Below are 17705 nucleotides of genomic sequence, written 5' to 3' on the forward strand. Positions count from 1 at the left end.
AATCTGAAAGACTCTTGCAGCCTAAGTGTTTCACTATGATCTAAAGAAACTGAGCAAAATGGAGCAAAGAAATCACAGGTTTTAGCCCAAGTCCTGTATGGTGGCGCACGCTGGATGGTACAATAATTACATAAGGCTGGACAAACATTTAAAGGGGTTATCCAGCGCTACAAAAACATGGCCACTTTCCCCCTACTGTTGTCTCCAGATTGGGTGGGGTTTTGAAACTCAGTTCCATTGAAGTAAATGGAGCTTAATTGCAAACCGCACCTGAACTGGAGACAACAGTAGGGGGAAAAGTGGCCATGTTTTTGAAGCGCTGCATAACCCCTTTAAGGAAAAAAAAAAAAAAAAAAAAAGCAACTGAAAATGCCAAAATTGGCTAAAGGGGTTTTTGTTGTTTCAAAAACATTGTAACCAGAGTTTTGTGAAATGGTATCAGGACCAGCATCAGGACTGCCAGAAAAAAAAAAGACCACTTCTTTTTGCATTTTGATGTTTTTCTCCAATTTAAAACCTGGAATCTTATGATTTGTATAAAAAAAAACAAAACAAAAAAAAAAAAACACATGGGATAAAATGATAAAAGCCCTGTGCAAAATTTGTGTCTGAAGGAAGCCTAAGGGCCAGGGGCAGACACAGACTAAATAGGGTCCCTGTGCAAAAAATGTGCCTACCACCCCCCCCCCCCCCCCTCCATACTGTATACCTCCCTCCCCCTCTGTAGTTTCCCCCCCCCCCCCATACTGTATACCTCCCCCTCTGTAGTTCCCCCCCCCCCACACTGTATATACCTCCCTCCCCCTCTGTAGTTGTCCCCCCAATACTGTATACCTCTCCCTCTGTCGTTCCCCCATACTGTATACCTCCTTCCCCCTCTGTAGTTGTTCCCCCCTATACTGTATACCTCCTTCCCCCTCTGTAGTTGTTCCCCCCCATACTGTATACCTCCCCCCTGTGGTTGTTCCCCCCCCATACTGTATACCTCCCCCCTGTAGTCGTTCTCCCCTCATACTGTATACCTCCCCCCTGTAGTCGTTCTCCCCTCATACTGTATACCTCCCCCCTGTAGTCGTTTTCCCCCCATACTGTATACCTCCTCCTGTAGTTGTTCCCCCGCATACTGTATACCTCCCCCTGTAGTTGTTCCCCCCCACATACTGTATACCTCCCCCTGTAGTTGTTCTCTCCCCCATACTGTATACCTCCCCCCTGTAGTCGTTCCCTCCCCCATACTGTATACCTCCCCCCTGTAGTCGTTCCCTCCCCATACTGTATACCTTCCCCTCTGTAGTTGTCCCCCCCATACTGTATACCTCCCCCCCCTGTAGTCGTTCCCCCCCCATACTGTATACCTCCCCCCTGTAGTCGCTCCCCCCCATACTGTATACCTCCCCCCTGTAGTCGCTCCCCCCATAATGTATACCTCCCCCCTGTAGTCGCTCCCCCCATACTGTATACCTCTCCCTGTAGTCGTTCCTCCCATAATGTAGCCGGGACCGGGCTGCAGCAGCTTCCTGTGGGACCCGGCCACCCTGCAGTTGCACACCTACTGCTGACCCTGGCTGCAGGAGTGCCAGGGGGACATGGGGCGCAGGACTTGCTAGTTTGTCTGTCACCAGCCGGGCATCAGGATTAGCGGTGAAATCTACGGCTGATCCGAAAGTTCAGGTCTCCATGGATCAGCTGTGAATTTCACCGCTAATCCTGACGCCCGGCTGGTAACAGACAAACTAGCAAGTCCTGCCCCCCCATGTCCCCCTGGCACTCCCGGAAGCACGTCCTCGGTACACCCGCAGCCAAAGTCAGAGCCTGGCGGGTCCCTCCTTTGCCCAGGGCCCCTGTGCAGCTGAGCTGGCTGCATAAACGATCGATAGGTCCACCACTGCTAAGGGCTGACTATAAAGTTGGACTGTCTGCTCTTCAAATTGGTGTGGATAGATGAATTTCATGCTGGGCAATAAAGATAAAGGAGTTGAGCACAGAACCCGCTGGGCACTTCATAGTCGTCTCTGCAACTAACTGTTTGGGTGGGTTCACACATAATGGAATTGAAGCAGATTTCACACCGAGTTCACAGTGAAATACGCTGCGATTCCTGTACTGTCAGTTTGAATAGGATTACATACTCGCAGGGGAATTATCTTCTGCTGTGAGTATGTAAATGCCGGGCCTTCTAACCTGCCGCGGCTGGTGAATACATTACCGGTCCACGCTCCAGCCTACTTCTGGGGCTCCCAGCATCCTGGAGTCACGCTGCAGTCACTGATTGATGTCCAGACACTGGGAGCCCCATAAACCAGTCAGAGCGACAACCGGTAATGTAGTCATGGGACCGCCAGGGGTTAAGGCCCTATTACACAAAACGATTTTTGGCCGAAAATCGTCTCATGTAATAGAGGACAACGATCAGCCGACATGAACAATGTCGCCTGATCGTTGTCTGTCAACATGTTGAAAGACAAACGACTAAGATAGAAACGCTTTGCTGCTGTCGCTTTAAGTATTAAGAGTGGCGGCAGCAGACCGCCACTATCCTCTATGGGCCGCCCAGACAATCCAGCGATCACCCGGGCCCCCCCGGCTCTTAATGGCTCGCTCCCAACGCGTGTAATAGCGCCAGTATCAAACTGGGAGCGAGGAGCAAGCAAGCGCTGACCTGACAGGTCAGCGGCCGTTTGCTCCTCTGCATCGCCCCCTGTAATAGGTACTTTAAGGGGGCTGCCACTTACATACTCGCAGCAGGATTCTCTTTATGTGATCTTATTCAAACTGACAATAACGGGAATCACAGCGGATTTTGCGGCAAACTTTTTTTTTTCATATGCTTCCATATTCTTCTTATATAACAAAATTGGCCATATTTTTTGCTATATTTACAGGCATATTTTGCTTTTATTCTGTGTGAACATGGACCAATATGGTGCACATTTGCTGCAGCCTACCTAGGCCATGTGAAAGTCCCTTTATGAGGTTTGTTGGCAGCTTGTTACAGAGTTGTGTTTAACAACCACCACCTCTTTGCCGGGAGGCAGTACAAACACAATAGTAGACAAGGCCTTGAGGAACTAAGGTTAAATGAGGACTGACGATTTACTGACCACTTGAGTTGACCTACTGTATGGCTGTATCCATGTTTTCTCAGACTCCCTGGGGCTGCATCCAGCTTCAGCAGCCACCGCTTATCAAATGCCGCACGCTCGGGGATTCAGAGTTTGCTCTATTCTACTGATCACTGATCTCAGAACTGAGCAGGTAAATAGTGTCCATTGTTCTCAGTGTAGCACGTCACCATGTCCAAGGGGCCTTTTAGACATAAACATCCCGGATACTAGCAAATAGACACAGATCAGTGACTGTGCAGCCCTTCAGATAGATGACTGTAAGCAGGGAGAAGCGTTAAGCAGACCTGTCAAACTTTATGAATTTATGAGTTCTCAAAACCCGGACGCTCTGCATTTCATTCCCTGAGGCTGCAGAATGTGGCTGTATCCATACTTTCCAGGACTCCCTAAAGGCCCTATTCCACGGAACGATTATCGATAATCGTCCCGTGGAATAGAAGGCAACGATCAGCCGACATCGTTCATCGATCTACTGCCGTCGCTCTGTGGAATAGGAGTGGCGTGAGCAGGCGCTGCTGTATGCTATGGGCTGCCCGGACGATCTAGCGATCCCCCGGGCAGCCCCCCCGGACTCACCCGCGTGTAATAGCGGGTGCAGTGAGCGGGGAACAAGTAGCAAACGAGCGCAGAGAGCGGCCCGTGGAATAAGGGCTAATGGTCCTTTTAGACGGAGAGATAATTCACCCGATTAACGATTTTGAATGAACGATTTTGAATGAACGATGTGTTTTTTAGAACGATCAGCGTTTAGACGGAACGATACATCGTACGGAAAAATTGTTTTGCGATCGCTTAAGCCTAACTCACACATAGGTGAAATCGTTGAAAGACTTTTTACACTGAATGATCTGCGAACAATCAACGACGATTTGAGGACATGCTGAAAGATCAAAATGAACGATTTTTCGCTCGTCGCTTGATCGTTCGCTGTGTTTACACAAACCGATTATCGCTCAAATGCGATCGTTATCGTGCAAATTCGAACGATAATCGTTCCGTCTAAAAGGACCATTAGGGCTGCATCCAACTTAGGGTCCATTTATGCTGCGTTTACACGGAACGATTATCGCTCGAATTTGCACGATAACAATTGCATTTGAGCGATAATCGTACGTGTACACGCAGCGAACGATCAAGCGACGAGCGAGAAATCGTTCATTTTGATCTTACAACATGTTCTTAAATCGTCGTTCGCAAAAAATTCGCAGATCGTTCCGAGTAAACAGTCGTTCACCGATTTAACTTATGTGTGAGATAGGCTTAAGCGATCGCAAAACAATTTTTCCGTACGATATATCGTTTCGTGTAAGCGCTGATCGTTTTAAAAAAAAATCGTTACAGCGAAATTGTTAATCGTACGATCGACGAATTATCGCTCCGTGTAAAGCAGCATTACACAGAAAGATTATCTGACAGATTATCTGCCAAAGATTTGAAGCCAAAGCCAGAAACAGAGCCAGAATCTTTCTGTGTAAATGGACCCTTACTCAGCCACCGGTAATCAAATGCAGAGTGATCTAACTTGAGCATGCTTGGGGGGGCCCCTTTAACTCTGGAAATCTCTATACCTACTAAGTGATGCAACATCCGGTCTGTGCAGTACAATATCATTTCTGCCATTACTGTTCCCATGACACACACACATTATATATATTATATATATATATATATATATATATATATATAGCTGTCAGTTGTATTGTTGTGGAACAATGTTCATGCATCTCTGATACTTCTGAGGGGCATAATATTACTATAATTACTATATATTACTATACTATAATATTACCATTTGGATCCATTTATTTCTATTAAAAAAATCTTCAGTCTTCCAGTACTTATCAGCTGCTGTATGTCCTGCAGGAAGTGGCATTTTCTTTCCACTCTGACAGAGTGCTCTCACCTCTGTCTATGTCAGGAACTGTCCAGAGCAGGAGAGGGTTTTCTATGGGGATTAGCTATGGCTCTTCACAGTTCCTGACATGGACAGAGCACGGTGTCAGACTGAAAAGAATACACCATTTCCTGCAGGACATACAGCAACTGATAAGTACTAGACGACTTGAGATTTTTAAATAGAAATACATTACAAATCTATATAACTTTCTGACTCTAGTTGATTTGAAAGAAAAAACTATATGGCCAGATAACCCCTTGAAGGTTACACACCATGTGACCACAGCCTCATCCATATCCAGACAGGTTTCTACAAGTATCTGATAACCCTATAGTATTAGAGCTGTGCCCTGAGGAGACTGCTTCCATCCTATAATAGCTGGCTGCAATCTAACTTTCCATAAAGAATTGTTTACAAGGTCACAACTATTGTTCCCCAACCTGTGGCTTTCTAGCTATTGCAGAACTACAACTCCCATCATGCTGTGAGTGTATGAGAGGGGCTGCTGTATATGTATAGGCAGTAATGCCCCTATATATAGCTGTGTGATGAGCCTGTGAGAGTCCCGGCCTCCAGCACTACACGCTCCTGCAGCCACTCGCTCCCCATTGTCCCGGCCGCCAATGTGAACAGGACCGTACCGAGAAGCAGCTGTCAGCTCTATGAGCAGATAACGCAGATAAACAGGAAATAAGAAGCCACTGACCTCTTTATAAAGGGAACCCAGCTGCTGCTCTCCTGACTCTCCATTGTGACACATGGCTTGTCTCTCCTCACAGTCCTCCCCTCCCCTTCCTTCCCCTGCAACAACTTCACTAGCAGCCCGACAGTCTCCTCTCCCCACCACCCATTTCCTTCACTCAGCTGCTCGTTACCCACCAGCGGCCTCCAGTGGTCAAATGTGGGATAGCGCAGAGAAGCGAGTAACCGTGCAAGAGGCTAGGTGGAGCAAATAGAAGCGGTTTTTGTACACGTTTTTGAGGAGGATTTTTTTATACTTGGTTTTTAACCCTGTCCCCATGTATAAAAAGTGGTATGCCAGTGTGTAGGACCCTACACATTGGCATATGAGGTCGCAATCCGTATTTTTGTGGATCCACAACAAATGGGAAATCCGCAAAAAATAGGCATCCCATCAGACTGCGATAGGATAATCCTATTTTTTTTCTTGTAGAATGGATTGCGGATCCGGAAGAGTATAAATAGTAGCCAAACAGAAAATTAAGAGGCCCTAAATGTGTACGGAAATGCAGATCTACGGAAAAAAATTAGGTAGTGTGTGAACAAGGCCTAAAGGCCCTATTCCATGGAACGGTTATCGTCCGTATTTGGCCGATAATCGCCAGTGCAATAGGAGGCAACGATCTGCCAACATTGTTCATGTTGGCTGATTGTTGCAGTCGTTTGTTTTTCAACATGTTAAAAAACAAACGATCCATGGAATAGGAACGTTGACAGCAGACGCTGCTATATGCTATGGTCTGCCCGGACGATCTAGCGATCACCCGAGCAGCTCCACGCTACAGATTTTTTGCAAAAAACAACAGCCGTTGTTTATTGACAGTGTCAAATCACACTAGTGCGTATGGAACAACGTCCGTAGTGTATACACACTGTATACACTACGGCCAGTGTTCCATGTGGCTGCACAAAATAATTAACAGGTCTATTTTGTGCAGCCGCTATTCAGTGAACAGCGGCCATACAAGATAGCCTGTGCGCACAGTGTAAAGGCTCCTGGCCGTACTTTACATTGTGCTTTATGGCTAATTGAAGCGGGCACACCCAAATTAAAATAAAGTGACGTTCATGTGGCCGATACTGCAGTATCGGGCAGGTGAACATCTGAGATATTGGCCGTTGTTTGATGCGTCAAACAGCAGCAGATGTTCATACAGCGCGTGAACATGGCCTAAAAACAAAATAAGGCCATGTTCATACCACATATTTTTTTAATGAAAAGAACGGCTGTTCTTTTCATATTGAAACGTGTTGCATTGAAGTCAACACAAACAGCAGCCGTTGTACACACAACGTATTAAACAAAGACCGTTGTTTGCTACAGTCATGGAAGTAATTGACAGGTCAATTATTTCCAGCCGTTCTGCATTATTTCAATGTTATATTTCAATTTCGGCCATTGTTTTTGAGTGTTAAACAACAGTCGTGTGTGACATTGTGTGAACATAGTCTAATGATACAATATGGATATAACACCATACACCTGTATTACAGTCCCCCTCTATAGAATTCAGTAGGCGTACTTTATCCACAAAATGAATCAAGGTAACATGAGTTTTCATATATGTGCGTATTTTATCTGCCCATATGAAAAGCTGTATAGGTTAATATTAGCTCCGTATTACGAACTGAAAAACACAGACATAATACAAATTTTAAATACGCTCGTGTTAAAAGTGGCATTAGGGCTAATACACATGGCAGAAAGCCGCAGAGCTGTATACTGTGATTTAGGCTCGGTTTACCCCTATAGACAATGGTGGAGATTTATCCAACATGGTGTAAAGTGAAACGGGCTCAGTTGCCCCTAGCAACCAATCAGATTCCATCTTTCATTTTCCAATGAGTCTGTGAGGAATGAAAGGTGGAATCTGATTGGTTGCTAGGGGCAACTGAGCCAGTTTCACTTTACACCATGTTTGATAAATCTCCCCCTATGCTTCTAGAGTAGAGGATTTCCCTACACTGAATTTTATGAAGACTATGCCAGATTCACATAGAATACTATAAAAAACAGTGTCGGACTAAAGTACCTTGGGCCCACCAGGGCATATTTTATTCTAGGGGCCCACCCTACATAAACCAGATATACCCAGCGCCAAACCTTTCACATTACTATAGCAACTTTGCACAGTGCTGTGTATGTGAGCGGCAATGCTCGCTCACTGTTCGTAACTGGTCAGACACTCTTTGCCAGGTATGGGGAGCCTTCGGCTGTCCAGGCATGATGGGAGTTGTAGTTTTGCAACAGCTGGAAGGCCGAAGGCTCCCCATCCTTGTTCTAGTGTATAGGAGTAGAGATGAGCGAACCGGGTTCGGGTTCGAATTGATCCGAACCCGAACGTTCGGTATTTGATTAGCTGGGGCTGCTGAACTTGTATAAAGCTCTAAGGTTGTCTGGAAAACATGGATACAGCCAATGACTATATCCATGTTTTCCACATAGCCTTAGGGCTTTATCCAACTTCAGCAGCCACCGCTAATCAAATGCCGAAAGTTCGGGTTCGGATCGACTCGAGCATGCTCCAGGTTCGCTTATCTCTATATGGGAGCTGTCTAGGCATGATGGGAGTTGTAGTTTTGCAACTGTTGGAGGGTCGAAGGTTCCCCATCCCTGCTGTATGCAAACAGCACAGCTGTCCACTTAAGTTTCTTGAAAGGTGAAGTCCCATGAAACTGGGGGATAATGTGTCATCCTGAAGCTGCTAAACAGGGATGCAGACCTCCTGCTCAGGAGCCCACTAATGGGTAGGGCCCACCGAGGGATTCCCCTGCACCCCGTGGGCCAGTCCAAGCTTGTGCAGAGATACACCTCAGTACTGGCACTGTATTACAGCTCCCAATGTCTTCGACTTAGACCGTGTATATACCAAGAAGGGAGCTCAATGGAAATGTGCGGTTGGTGGAGTGAAGTCGTATACTGGCACTTTAGGCAAATGTCAGACTGTCAAAATGAAATAAATGAATGAATAAGTAAAAAAAAAAAAATAATAATAGTATGACATTACCTAGCAAGAGTACCTCCACTGCTTCTCTGTCACACCAGTGTTGCTATTGTAGTAAGTGAACCTAGATGGAGGTCAGCTTAATGTCACACTGAATTCTCCTTCAAAGTCTAATGTAATGCATGGACAAACACAGTGAAATGGCTCACAGGCTGCTCCCAACGCATTCCCTTTGGCCACATAACCTGCGTAGTTAGATCTATATTCTGGTGTCCACTTAAAGGGGTTTTTCACAAAAAAAAGAAAATCTTTCAAATCAACTGGTGCCATTAAGTGCCAGAGATTTGTAATTTAGTTCTATTAAAAAAATATCGCTAGTCTTCCAGTACTTATCAGCTGCTGTATGTCCTGCAGGAAGTGGTATTCTCTCTCGTATTGAGAGCAGTAGAGGGTTTTCTATGGGGATTTGCTGCTCTGGACAGTTCCTGACATGAACAGAGGTGGCAGCAAAGAGCACTATGTCAGACTGGATTGAATACATCCTGCAGAACATACAGCAGCTGATAAGTACTGGAAGACTGGAGATTTTTTTAATAGAAGTAAATTACAAATCTGTGGCACCAGTTGATTTAAGAGAAAAAATACATTTGGTGAACAACCCCTTTAAATATAAGACTGGTCATGGACTTTCTATGGGGGGGGGGGGGGGGTATACGACATGCAGAGTGCCAGACTTGTTTTGTAACTGTCCCAACTCAAGTGTTGCATACATTTAACCAAATATTACATGCATGTTAAGCTCGGTTCACACATCATTTATACTTGAAGGGCTTTAGGTCTTTGCAAATACATTCACTTAGCAAACTTGCCTCCTTCTCCTGATATGTCAGTCTTTCCCTTCCTTACTTGACAGCTAATTGTCTAGGTTACAGACCACCAATCTGCTCTAAAAGCAGACAAGGGAATTTAATGAGTATTTCTGTGCCCATGCTGTAGACGCATAACCTAGCCTGTTCATAAATTTGACGATTTTAACTGAAAGCTGTCAGTCCAAGTCATCGGACCTTCCCTGCATTATATGGACATAATAGTGCGTTTGCACAGAGAGATTTATCTGACAGATTTTTGAAGCCAAAGCCAGGAATGGACTAGAAAAGAGGATCGATCCCAGTCTTTCCTTATGACTTGCTCCCTGTTTATAGTCTGTTTCTGGCTTTGGCTTTAAAAATCTGACAGATAAAGCACCCTGTGTAAACATACCACTACTTGGGGCGTTCAGGCTGACAGCACTCAGCCGAACAACCTATACTGGTGATTGCCTTAACCCCTAGACGACCCTGGACGTACAGTTACGCCCTGGCCACCTGTCACCAGAGGAGCCTGGGCGTAACTGTATGTCCTGGGTATTTATCCCGCTATAAAGCGCGCTCTGCTCCTGCACATAGCAAGTGGGGGCCGGCTGCAGCGAGTAGCTGGGCCCTCAACGTTAATGACAGGCTGCAGCAATCGCGAGTGTGACAGGGGCAGCCCCTGTCACCTACCGATTGGGACCCCAGCAATGTGGTCCCGATCGCTTTAACGGACCACCGGAGGTCTCTTACCTTCTTCCGTGCGGTCTGATCGGCGATCTGCTCAATCAGCAGAGCGCCTATAACACTGATCAATGCTATGCCTCTGGCATAGCATTGTACAGTGTATGCAATCTAACTTAAAATGTATAATAATAAAAAAAAAAAAAAGTTAAAATGTTTTTATAAGTACCCCAAAGCCCATCCCCCAATAAAAGTTAAAATCACCCCCCTTTCCCATTATATAAATAAAACATATAAAAATAAACATATTATATATCGTAGCGTGCATAATTGTCCAATCTATTAAAATATAACAATCGTCATCGCAAACGGCAAAAAACAAAAAAAAGAGGGAAAAAAGTGCTAGGATTGACGATTTTTTTGTTACATTATATATAAAAAAAAATATTAAAAAGTGATTAAACTGTCCGATCTTCACAAATATGGTATTAATAAAAACTAGAGATCATGGTGCAAAAAATAACATCTCATACAGCCCTGTAGGTGAAAAAATAAAACCGTTATAAGCGTCACAATAGGACCATTTTATTAATAATTGCAAAAAAAAGGATTTCATAAAAAAAAAATATATATATATATATATATATATATATATATATATATATATATATATATATATATATAGAATCTGTATAGAATCTGTGTAACCTGCATATGGTTGTGTTCGGGCTGACCTATAGAATAATGGTATCATGTCGCTTTTACCATATAGTGCATTACATAGACACAGGAACCCCCCAAACGTTACCATATTGCATTCTTTTTTACGATTTCACCAATTTATATCTTCATAAATCCATCATACATGTTATGGTAGAATGAAAGACGCCATTACAAATTACACCTATTCCTGAAAAGAACAAGCCCCCACATGGCCCTGTAGATAGAAAAATGAAAGTGCTAGAGCTCTTAAAAGGGGAGAAGGAAAAAACGAAAATGCAAAAGTGAAAATTTGTGCGGTCCACTGGGTCATTTTGGGCCTGGTCCTCAAAGGGTTAAAGGGGTTATTTGGGGGAGTAGGAAAGGTATTACCTTTCCTCACTCCCTGGTGCCCCATTTCCACCTCAGTCATGTCTCAGAAGTTATACTTCTGCGGTGGCTAATGGCCATACAACGTTGTCGATGTTGAAGTAATATTATGCGGTGACAGGCCACCACATATGGACATGGTAGAATACCCAGCAATCCCACTCTGTCTTAAAGGGTGCACGGTACTTCCAAAACAAGACCGAGGTGGGAGCGGAGTGCAAGGGATTGAGGTACAGTAATACCTTTCCTGCTACCCAGATGGTTTTCCAATTTAAAAAAATAATTCCCCCCCCCCCAAACCAGCACCATCATATACCACAAAGCTTGTCCTCTTTTAATCCTGTACGACTCTTAAGGCCGGGTTTCCACATATGTGTTTGAAATGTGCTGTGGAAACTATGCCCCCAATTCTCCTCACCGTTGTGTGGCTATTACCTAAGAACTAGGGGTAAGGTTCCCACAGCATTTGGATCACATTCTGAACACATATATGGAACACAGCCTTAAAGGGGTTATCCAGCGCTACAAAAACATGGCCACTTTTCCCCCTACTGTTGTCTCCAGTTTAGGTGCAGTTTGCATTTACTTTAATGGAACTGAGTTTCAAAACCCCACCCAATCTGGAGACAACAGTAGGGGCAAAGTGGCCATGTTTTTGTAGCGCTGGATAACCCCTTTAAAAGAAAACCATCAGCAGGTTTGTGCTTACGAAACTCATGACAGTTCCCGATAGCCGCTTACTTCCTCTTACTGGCGCCAGTCTTCTGAAATCTTTGGGGGAGATTTATCAAACTGGTGTAAAGAAGAATTGGCTCAGTTTCCCCTAGAAACCAATCAGATTCCACCTTTCATTCCTCACAGATTCTTTGGAAAATGAAAGGTGGAATCTGACTGGTTGCTAGGGGCAACTAAGGCAATTCTACTTTACACCAGTTTGATAAATCTCCCCCTTTAAGTCCGCAAGTTTTGGTGAAATTTGATCCTATAAAATATGCAAATAAACTTGCTAGGGCAATTGGGGTGAGCATCTGAGCCAGCCGAATGGTGCTCTGGGGCGGGGCGGGGGTCAAGGAATGCCTCTAGTGCTCATAAAGGGTTAATTTGCATATTTTTATAGGATTGAACTCCATCAAAACTGCAGGACTAAGGGTGCCTTTACACTGACAGATTTTTAAAGCCAAAGCCAGGAATGGATTTGAAGAGAGGAAAAATCTCAGTCTGTCCATTATGACCTGTTCCCTGTTTATAGTCTGTTCCTGGCTTTGACTTCAATAATCTTTTAGATGAATCTGTCTGTGTAAAAGCACCCTTAGACCTTAGATTTAAGTCTGCACTATGACATGTCCTTTTGTGGCACGGATAGTATGAATAGCCCAATCCAAATACACCGATCTGAAATCACAGGCAACTTCACAGGGACGTGTGAATAAGGCCTTACAAGCTTCAGAAGGGGAAGTAAGCGGCTATCAGGAACTATCAGCAGGTTCGTATGAACAGACCTCCTGATAGTTTTCCTTAAAGGTACACCTAATCATGTCTGACCCATTTGACCCCGAGGAATTCGGGAGAGCCTTACACACCTTATGCTTTCGCCAACTATGCCCGGTGCTTGGCTGTCAGGATAAGGTTATGGGGCTCTCCTGAATCCCTAGAGGTGATATGAGTCAGGCATGAAGGAAGATTGTTTGTCAGCATTGTGTCAAAAGGGATGCCTAAGGACCCATATACACGATGTTGTACAACTCTAAAACATGGCTGACACATATGATTGAATTGTTCTTTAGGCAATTTTGTCTTAAAAGTAAAAAAAAAAAAAAATGGTTGAATACAAGGGCTTTATTTTATACCAAAATGTGAATAAATGTGACCTGTTTTAGCTTTAGAAAATACAATACAATACTGAGCTGTACTATGGACTACAAGGCCAAGTTCACATTTTTTTGCATGGGCTGCATTTCTGGCAATATTGTGATTGGATTAACAAAAAAAAAATGTGGATAAGGTCTAAATGCAGCCACAGGAACAAACCCAAAGGTCACATTCACAAAGGCCAGTTAGGTGCAAGTTTTTATTAAGAAATTGAATTCACCCTGCAGTATGGCTAAATGGTCTTAAAGGAGAAGTCTGGAGAAAAAAAAAATAAAAAAAAATACGTTGTTATGCACGCCGCAATACCAAATATGTGTATTTTTTTCTACATTGATTATTTGTAGAGATGAATTAATTTACATTACAAAGTGAAATGATTTGTTTGCCTTTGACCTCTGTGCCACTCCACCTTGAGCGCCTGGAAAAGCTGGATCCAGTCCTAGGAAACTGGTAGACGTCTCCCATTTGCATTGGGGGACAAGGGGATTATCTGTTTATTTTACTTTTTATGTTACTGCCCCACTAGAAGACTTCACTGTCTCTGAATGTCTTATGACACAAAACAATACACTGCCTGTGATAGGTGCTGACAGTTATGGTGGGGGCCCGACTAAGACTGAAGGCCAGGACCTGCCACAGATGGCACGGGTACAGCTTCTGTGCCCGCTTTATCCACAGAGATAGCAGTATGTCGGTTTGCGGTAACACAGTTATGTTCATTTGGGGTAACACAGCTATGTCCTTTTGTGGGAATAGATTAAAATAGCTGCATACAAAAGCATAATTAACGCTACTGTATACAGCCAACAAACGTACATGTTTTTTTTTTTTTTAATGCAATCATAGAGAAGCAGGTTCTGCTACATGGCATGTGCCAGAGTTCAGTATTCGCATCTGTAATGTTTTTATCCTCCTCAAGTGTATAAAATGTATATGTGGCCTATGTCTCACTTTTAGGCTGGGTTCACATTACGTATATTTCAGTCAGTATTGTGGTCCTCATATTGCAACCAAAACCAGGAGTGGATTAAAAACACAGAAAGGCTCTGTTCACACAATATTAAAATTGAGTGGATGGCCGCCATTTAATGGCAAATATTTGCTGTTATTTTAAAACAACGGCTGTTATATTGAAATAATGGCCGTTATTTACCGTTATATGGCGGCCATCCACTCAATTTCACCATTGTGTGAACAGAGCCTGTGTTTTTAATCCACTCCTGGTTTTGGTTGCAATATGAGGACCACAATACTGACTAAAATATACGTAGTGTGAACCCAGCGTTAGGCTAAATTCACACGGGCGTCTCGCATAAGAAATCCGCAGCTAATCTGCAAAACACGTATTAATAATAATAAGAATAATATGTGTATTGCGGATTAGCTGCGGATTTCTTGTGCGAGACGCCCGGCTGAATTTACCCTTAGGCTACATTCACACTCTCCGTTGTTTTATTCATAATTGTGGACAAATTTCGTCCCCATTGATTTCCATTGCCTGCAGTTTTAGGGATCTGTAATCTGCAAATATTGCTGATACAAAAATTACTGCCAAACTCTAGTACAGACCATATAAATCTATAGGAGCAGCTAAAACACAGGCTGGTCAGTTCAGTAGCAAAGAGCTTTAGATGTTATGGAACTCACTGCATCATAACGCAGGGAATTCCCACAGTATAGTCCATGATATATAGTCTGCTTCCGGAACATATATCATCGACGTGTCAATTCTTTGGGTGGACACCAGAATCTACTTGAGCATAGAATGGAGCCCACGCGATGGACGGAAATTTAAGCGGTGGCACGCAGCGGAATCCGTGTGAAGTTCTCCGTGCGGATTTCGGAGTGTGAAAATACATTTACTTGGCAGCATCACAGTCTCACAATGCTACTGGAGTGCATCTGGACTAAGAGTATGTGCACACTACAGAATACATGCATAAACTTCAAACGGATTCCACCACGTGGCCTCCTCTTCAAGTCCCATAGACTGATAACATTCGCCAGCGAAGTCCACTGTCTGCCCAAAGAATTGACATGTCAATTCTTTGGGAGGACAGAGGAATTCGCCATCTATGGGACAGGCAGAGCTTCAAACGGAGGCCGCGTGTCGGAATCTGCTTGAAGTCTATAGTAAGCACATACCCTAACACAGCAAAAGCCACTTGCTAGCCCGGCCTCATCAGCATGGCTTCCATTACACATATATCAGGAAAGCTGGGATGGCAGTGTAGCAGATACAATAACCAGGATCTTACTTCCTAGCGACTTTCTCCAGTATTGTGAAAGAACAGATCATTGCAGAACAGGTGGATTTTTTTTTACAACTAGTAAACACAAATCAGGGTCTGACTTACCCCAGAATATACACCGGATCCATAGGTGAAGACTTAGCACACAAAGAGCTGATACATCCTAAGTCTTCTTCCTTCTGGGAGTCACCTTTGTTACTCAGTTATCTCTGCTCTCCCAACTACTTACTTGGTAAGTTATAAAACACAGATAAGTTAAAGGTGCAGCGCGCCTACATTCACGTAAAAACACTTTTGCCGTGTTCTGCAATTTATGCATACGATATGAAAGAAGGGCAACTGATACACAAGAATATGCAATCTTCAGTGTGCCATAGGTATATATGGAGAGAAGTTAGCCCTACAGGCTTCAAGTAAACACCATTCACGTAGCAGATCAGTAGATACTACTAGAGGGCAGCCACGTGTATACAGGCATGTATTATTATAGCTCATACGTGATGCCGAGTAATGTGACCTTGAGTTAAAGGGAACATGTCATGTAGGTTAATGCTGCTCCTGCCAAGGGAAGCATAACATAGGAAGAGACACGTTGTTAGTGGGAAGGAGTGTAGATTTGGAGACCCTACACCTGACCCTGTCTACCACCAATGATTTATCCCAATCCATTAAGAGGGAGAAATCTGTCAATCATTGGCAGCTGATCAGGGGCAGCCTCAGCCAACTTAGGTTAAAGGGCACACTTCTAAAAACAGTGTGTCTGTCCATATGTTCTGCTGCCCTCAGCAACAGCAGCATAACCTGCACAACAGATTCCTTTTAAGGCTATGTTCACACACAGTACTTTGGTCACTATTTTGCAATCAAAATCAGGAATGGATTTAAAACACAGAAAGGGTAAGGGGGAGATTTATCAAACATGGTGTAAAGTAAAACTGGCTCAGTTGCCCCTAGCAACCAATCAGATTCCACCTTTCATTTCTCACAGACTCTTTGGAAACTGAAAGGTGGAATCTGATTGGTTGCTAGGGGCAACTGAGACAGTTTCACTTTACACCATGTTTGATAAATCTCCCCCTATTTGTTGAAAATTGAGTGGATGGCCGTCATTTAACGGAAAATAACCGCTATTTCAAAACAGCAATTATTTGCCACTAAATGAAGGACATTCACTCAACTTCAACAGTGTGTGAACATAGCCTTTCTGTGTATTCAATCCACTCCCCGTTTTGGTTGAAAAATTCTGACCAAAATACTGAGGAAAAATATTGTGTGCGAAAATAGCCTAAGGGTAGCTTCACACGTAGCTTCCGCAGCGAAATCCGATATGATTCCTGGTACTGTCAGTATGTATGGGTTTACTTACTCGCAGCAGATTTTTCATTCCGTTGTGAGTAGATAAACCCCGCCTCCCCTTAACCCACCGCTGACCAGTGAATACTTTACCCGTCCACTCTCTGGCCTGTTTTGTGGCTCCCGACTCCCTGGTATCCCACTCGGCCAATCAGTACGCTGTCCTGCCGCAGCCACTGATTGGCTGAACAGGACACCGGGAGCCACAAAAGCAGGCCGGAGCATAGACTGGTAAAGTATTCACCGGTCAGTGGTGGGTTAAGGGGGACAGGGTTTACATACTCGCAGTGCAATGTAAAATCTGCTGTGATTCCGGTACATGTGAACACACTGGACCATTTTTTTTTTCTTTTCTTTTCTTTTTTTAAATGAATAGAGAGAGATACAAACTATAAAGCAAATTATGCAAATAGAGAAAAGGAGCAGGATAATACCTAGCAGGAGTAGAAAGGATGCACAGGGCTGCTATTCACATTCCTGCTTTCATTGTCAGTTTGGCTATATTCACACATGCACGGTTTTTGATGCAGTTTTTTAGGCAAGCATAGGAGTGGATATTAAAAAAAAAAAAAGTTGTTTTTTTTTTAATCTAATTGCTGGCTGGAAAACTTAGCACAAGCTGTTCACTAATTAGCGGCCGCACAAACTAGACATGGCAGTTTTCCTATGCGACCGCATGAAATACCGGCCGTAAAGTATACAGTGTGTATACACTTTGTCCGGGATTCCATAGGTGTTAATGTGATTGGTCGCTGTGATTAAACAACGACCATTGTTGCAAACCTGTGGCAATGGGCATTGTTTAATTTTAAAAAAAATACATTGTATGAACTTGGCCTAAAGTTGTTAGAAAAACAAGGCTGCTTTCTTTCATAAACAGCGCCTACTCCTGTCCACACTTC

At 43.8% G+C, this 17705-nt stretch overlaps 1 protein-coding gene across 4 annotated transcripts in view; it reads right to left on the bottom strand.

The window, feature by feature from the left end:
• The window catches only part of ACACB (acetyl-CoA carboxylase beta), an 86138-nt gene that overhangs the window by 61447 nt on the left and 6986 nt on the right, over window positions 1–17705 (bottom strand). The window contains exon 1 of one of the 4 annotated variants that reach the window (XM_069961387.1): window positions 15556–15630. The exons of 2 other annotated variants lie outside the window; for them this stretch is intronic. In XM_069961387.1, the coding sequence (XP_069817488.1) occupies window positions 15556–15578 (23 nt within the window). In that variant the 5' untranslated portion in view covers window positions 15579–15630. Of the gene's footprint in view, window positions 1–5728; window positions 5810–15555; window positions 15631–17705 lie in introns of those variants that run through there. One more of the 4 variants, XM_069961386.1, reaches the window with a different exon arrangement.

The sequence above is a fragment of the Dendropsophus ebraccatus genome, chromosome 3, assembly GCF_027789765.1.
Source record: "Dendropsophus ebraccatus isolate aDenEbr1 chromosome 3, aDenEbr1.pat, whole genome shotgun sequence".
NCBI classification, from domain to species: Eukaryota; Metazoa; Chordata; class Amphibia; order Anura; family Hylidae; genus Dendropsophus; species Dendropsophus ebraccatus.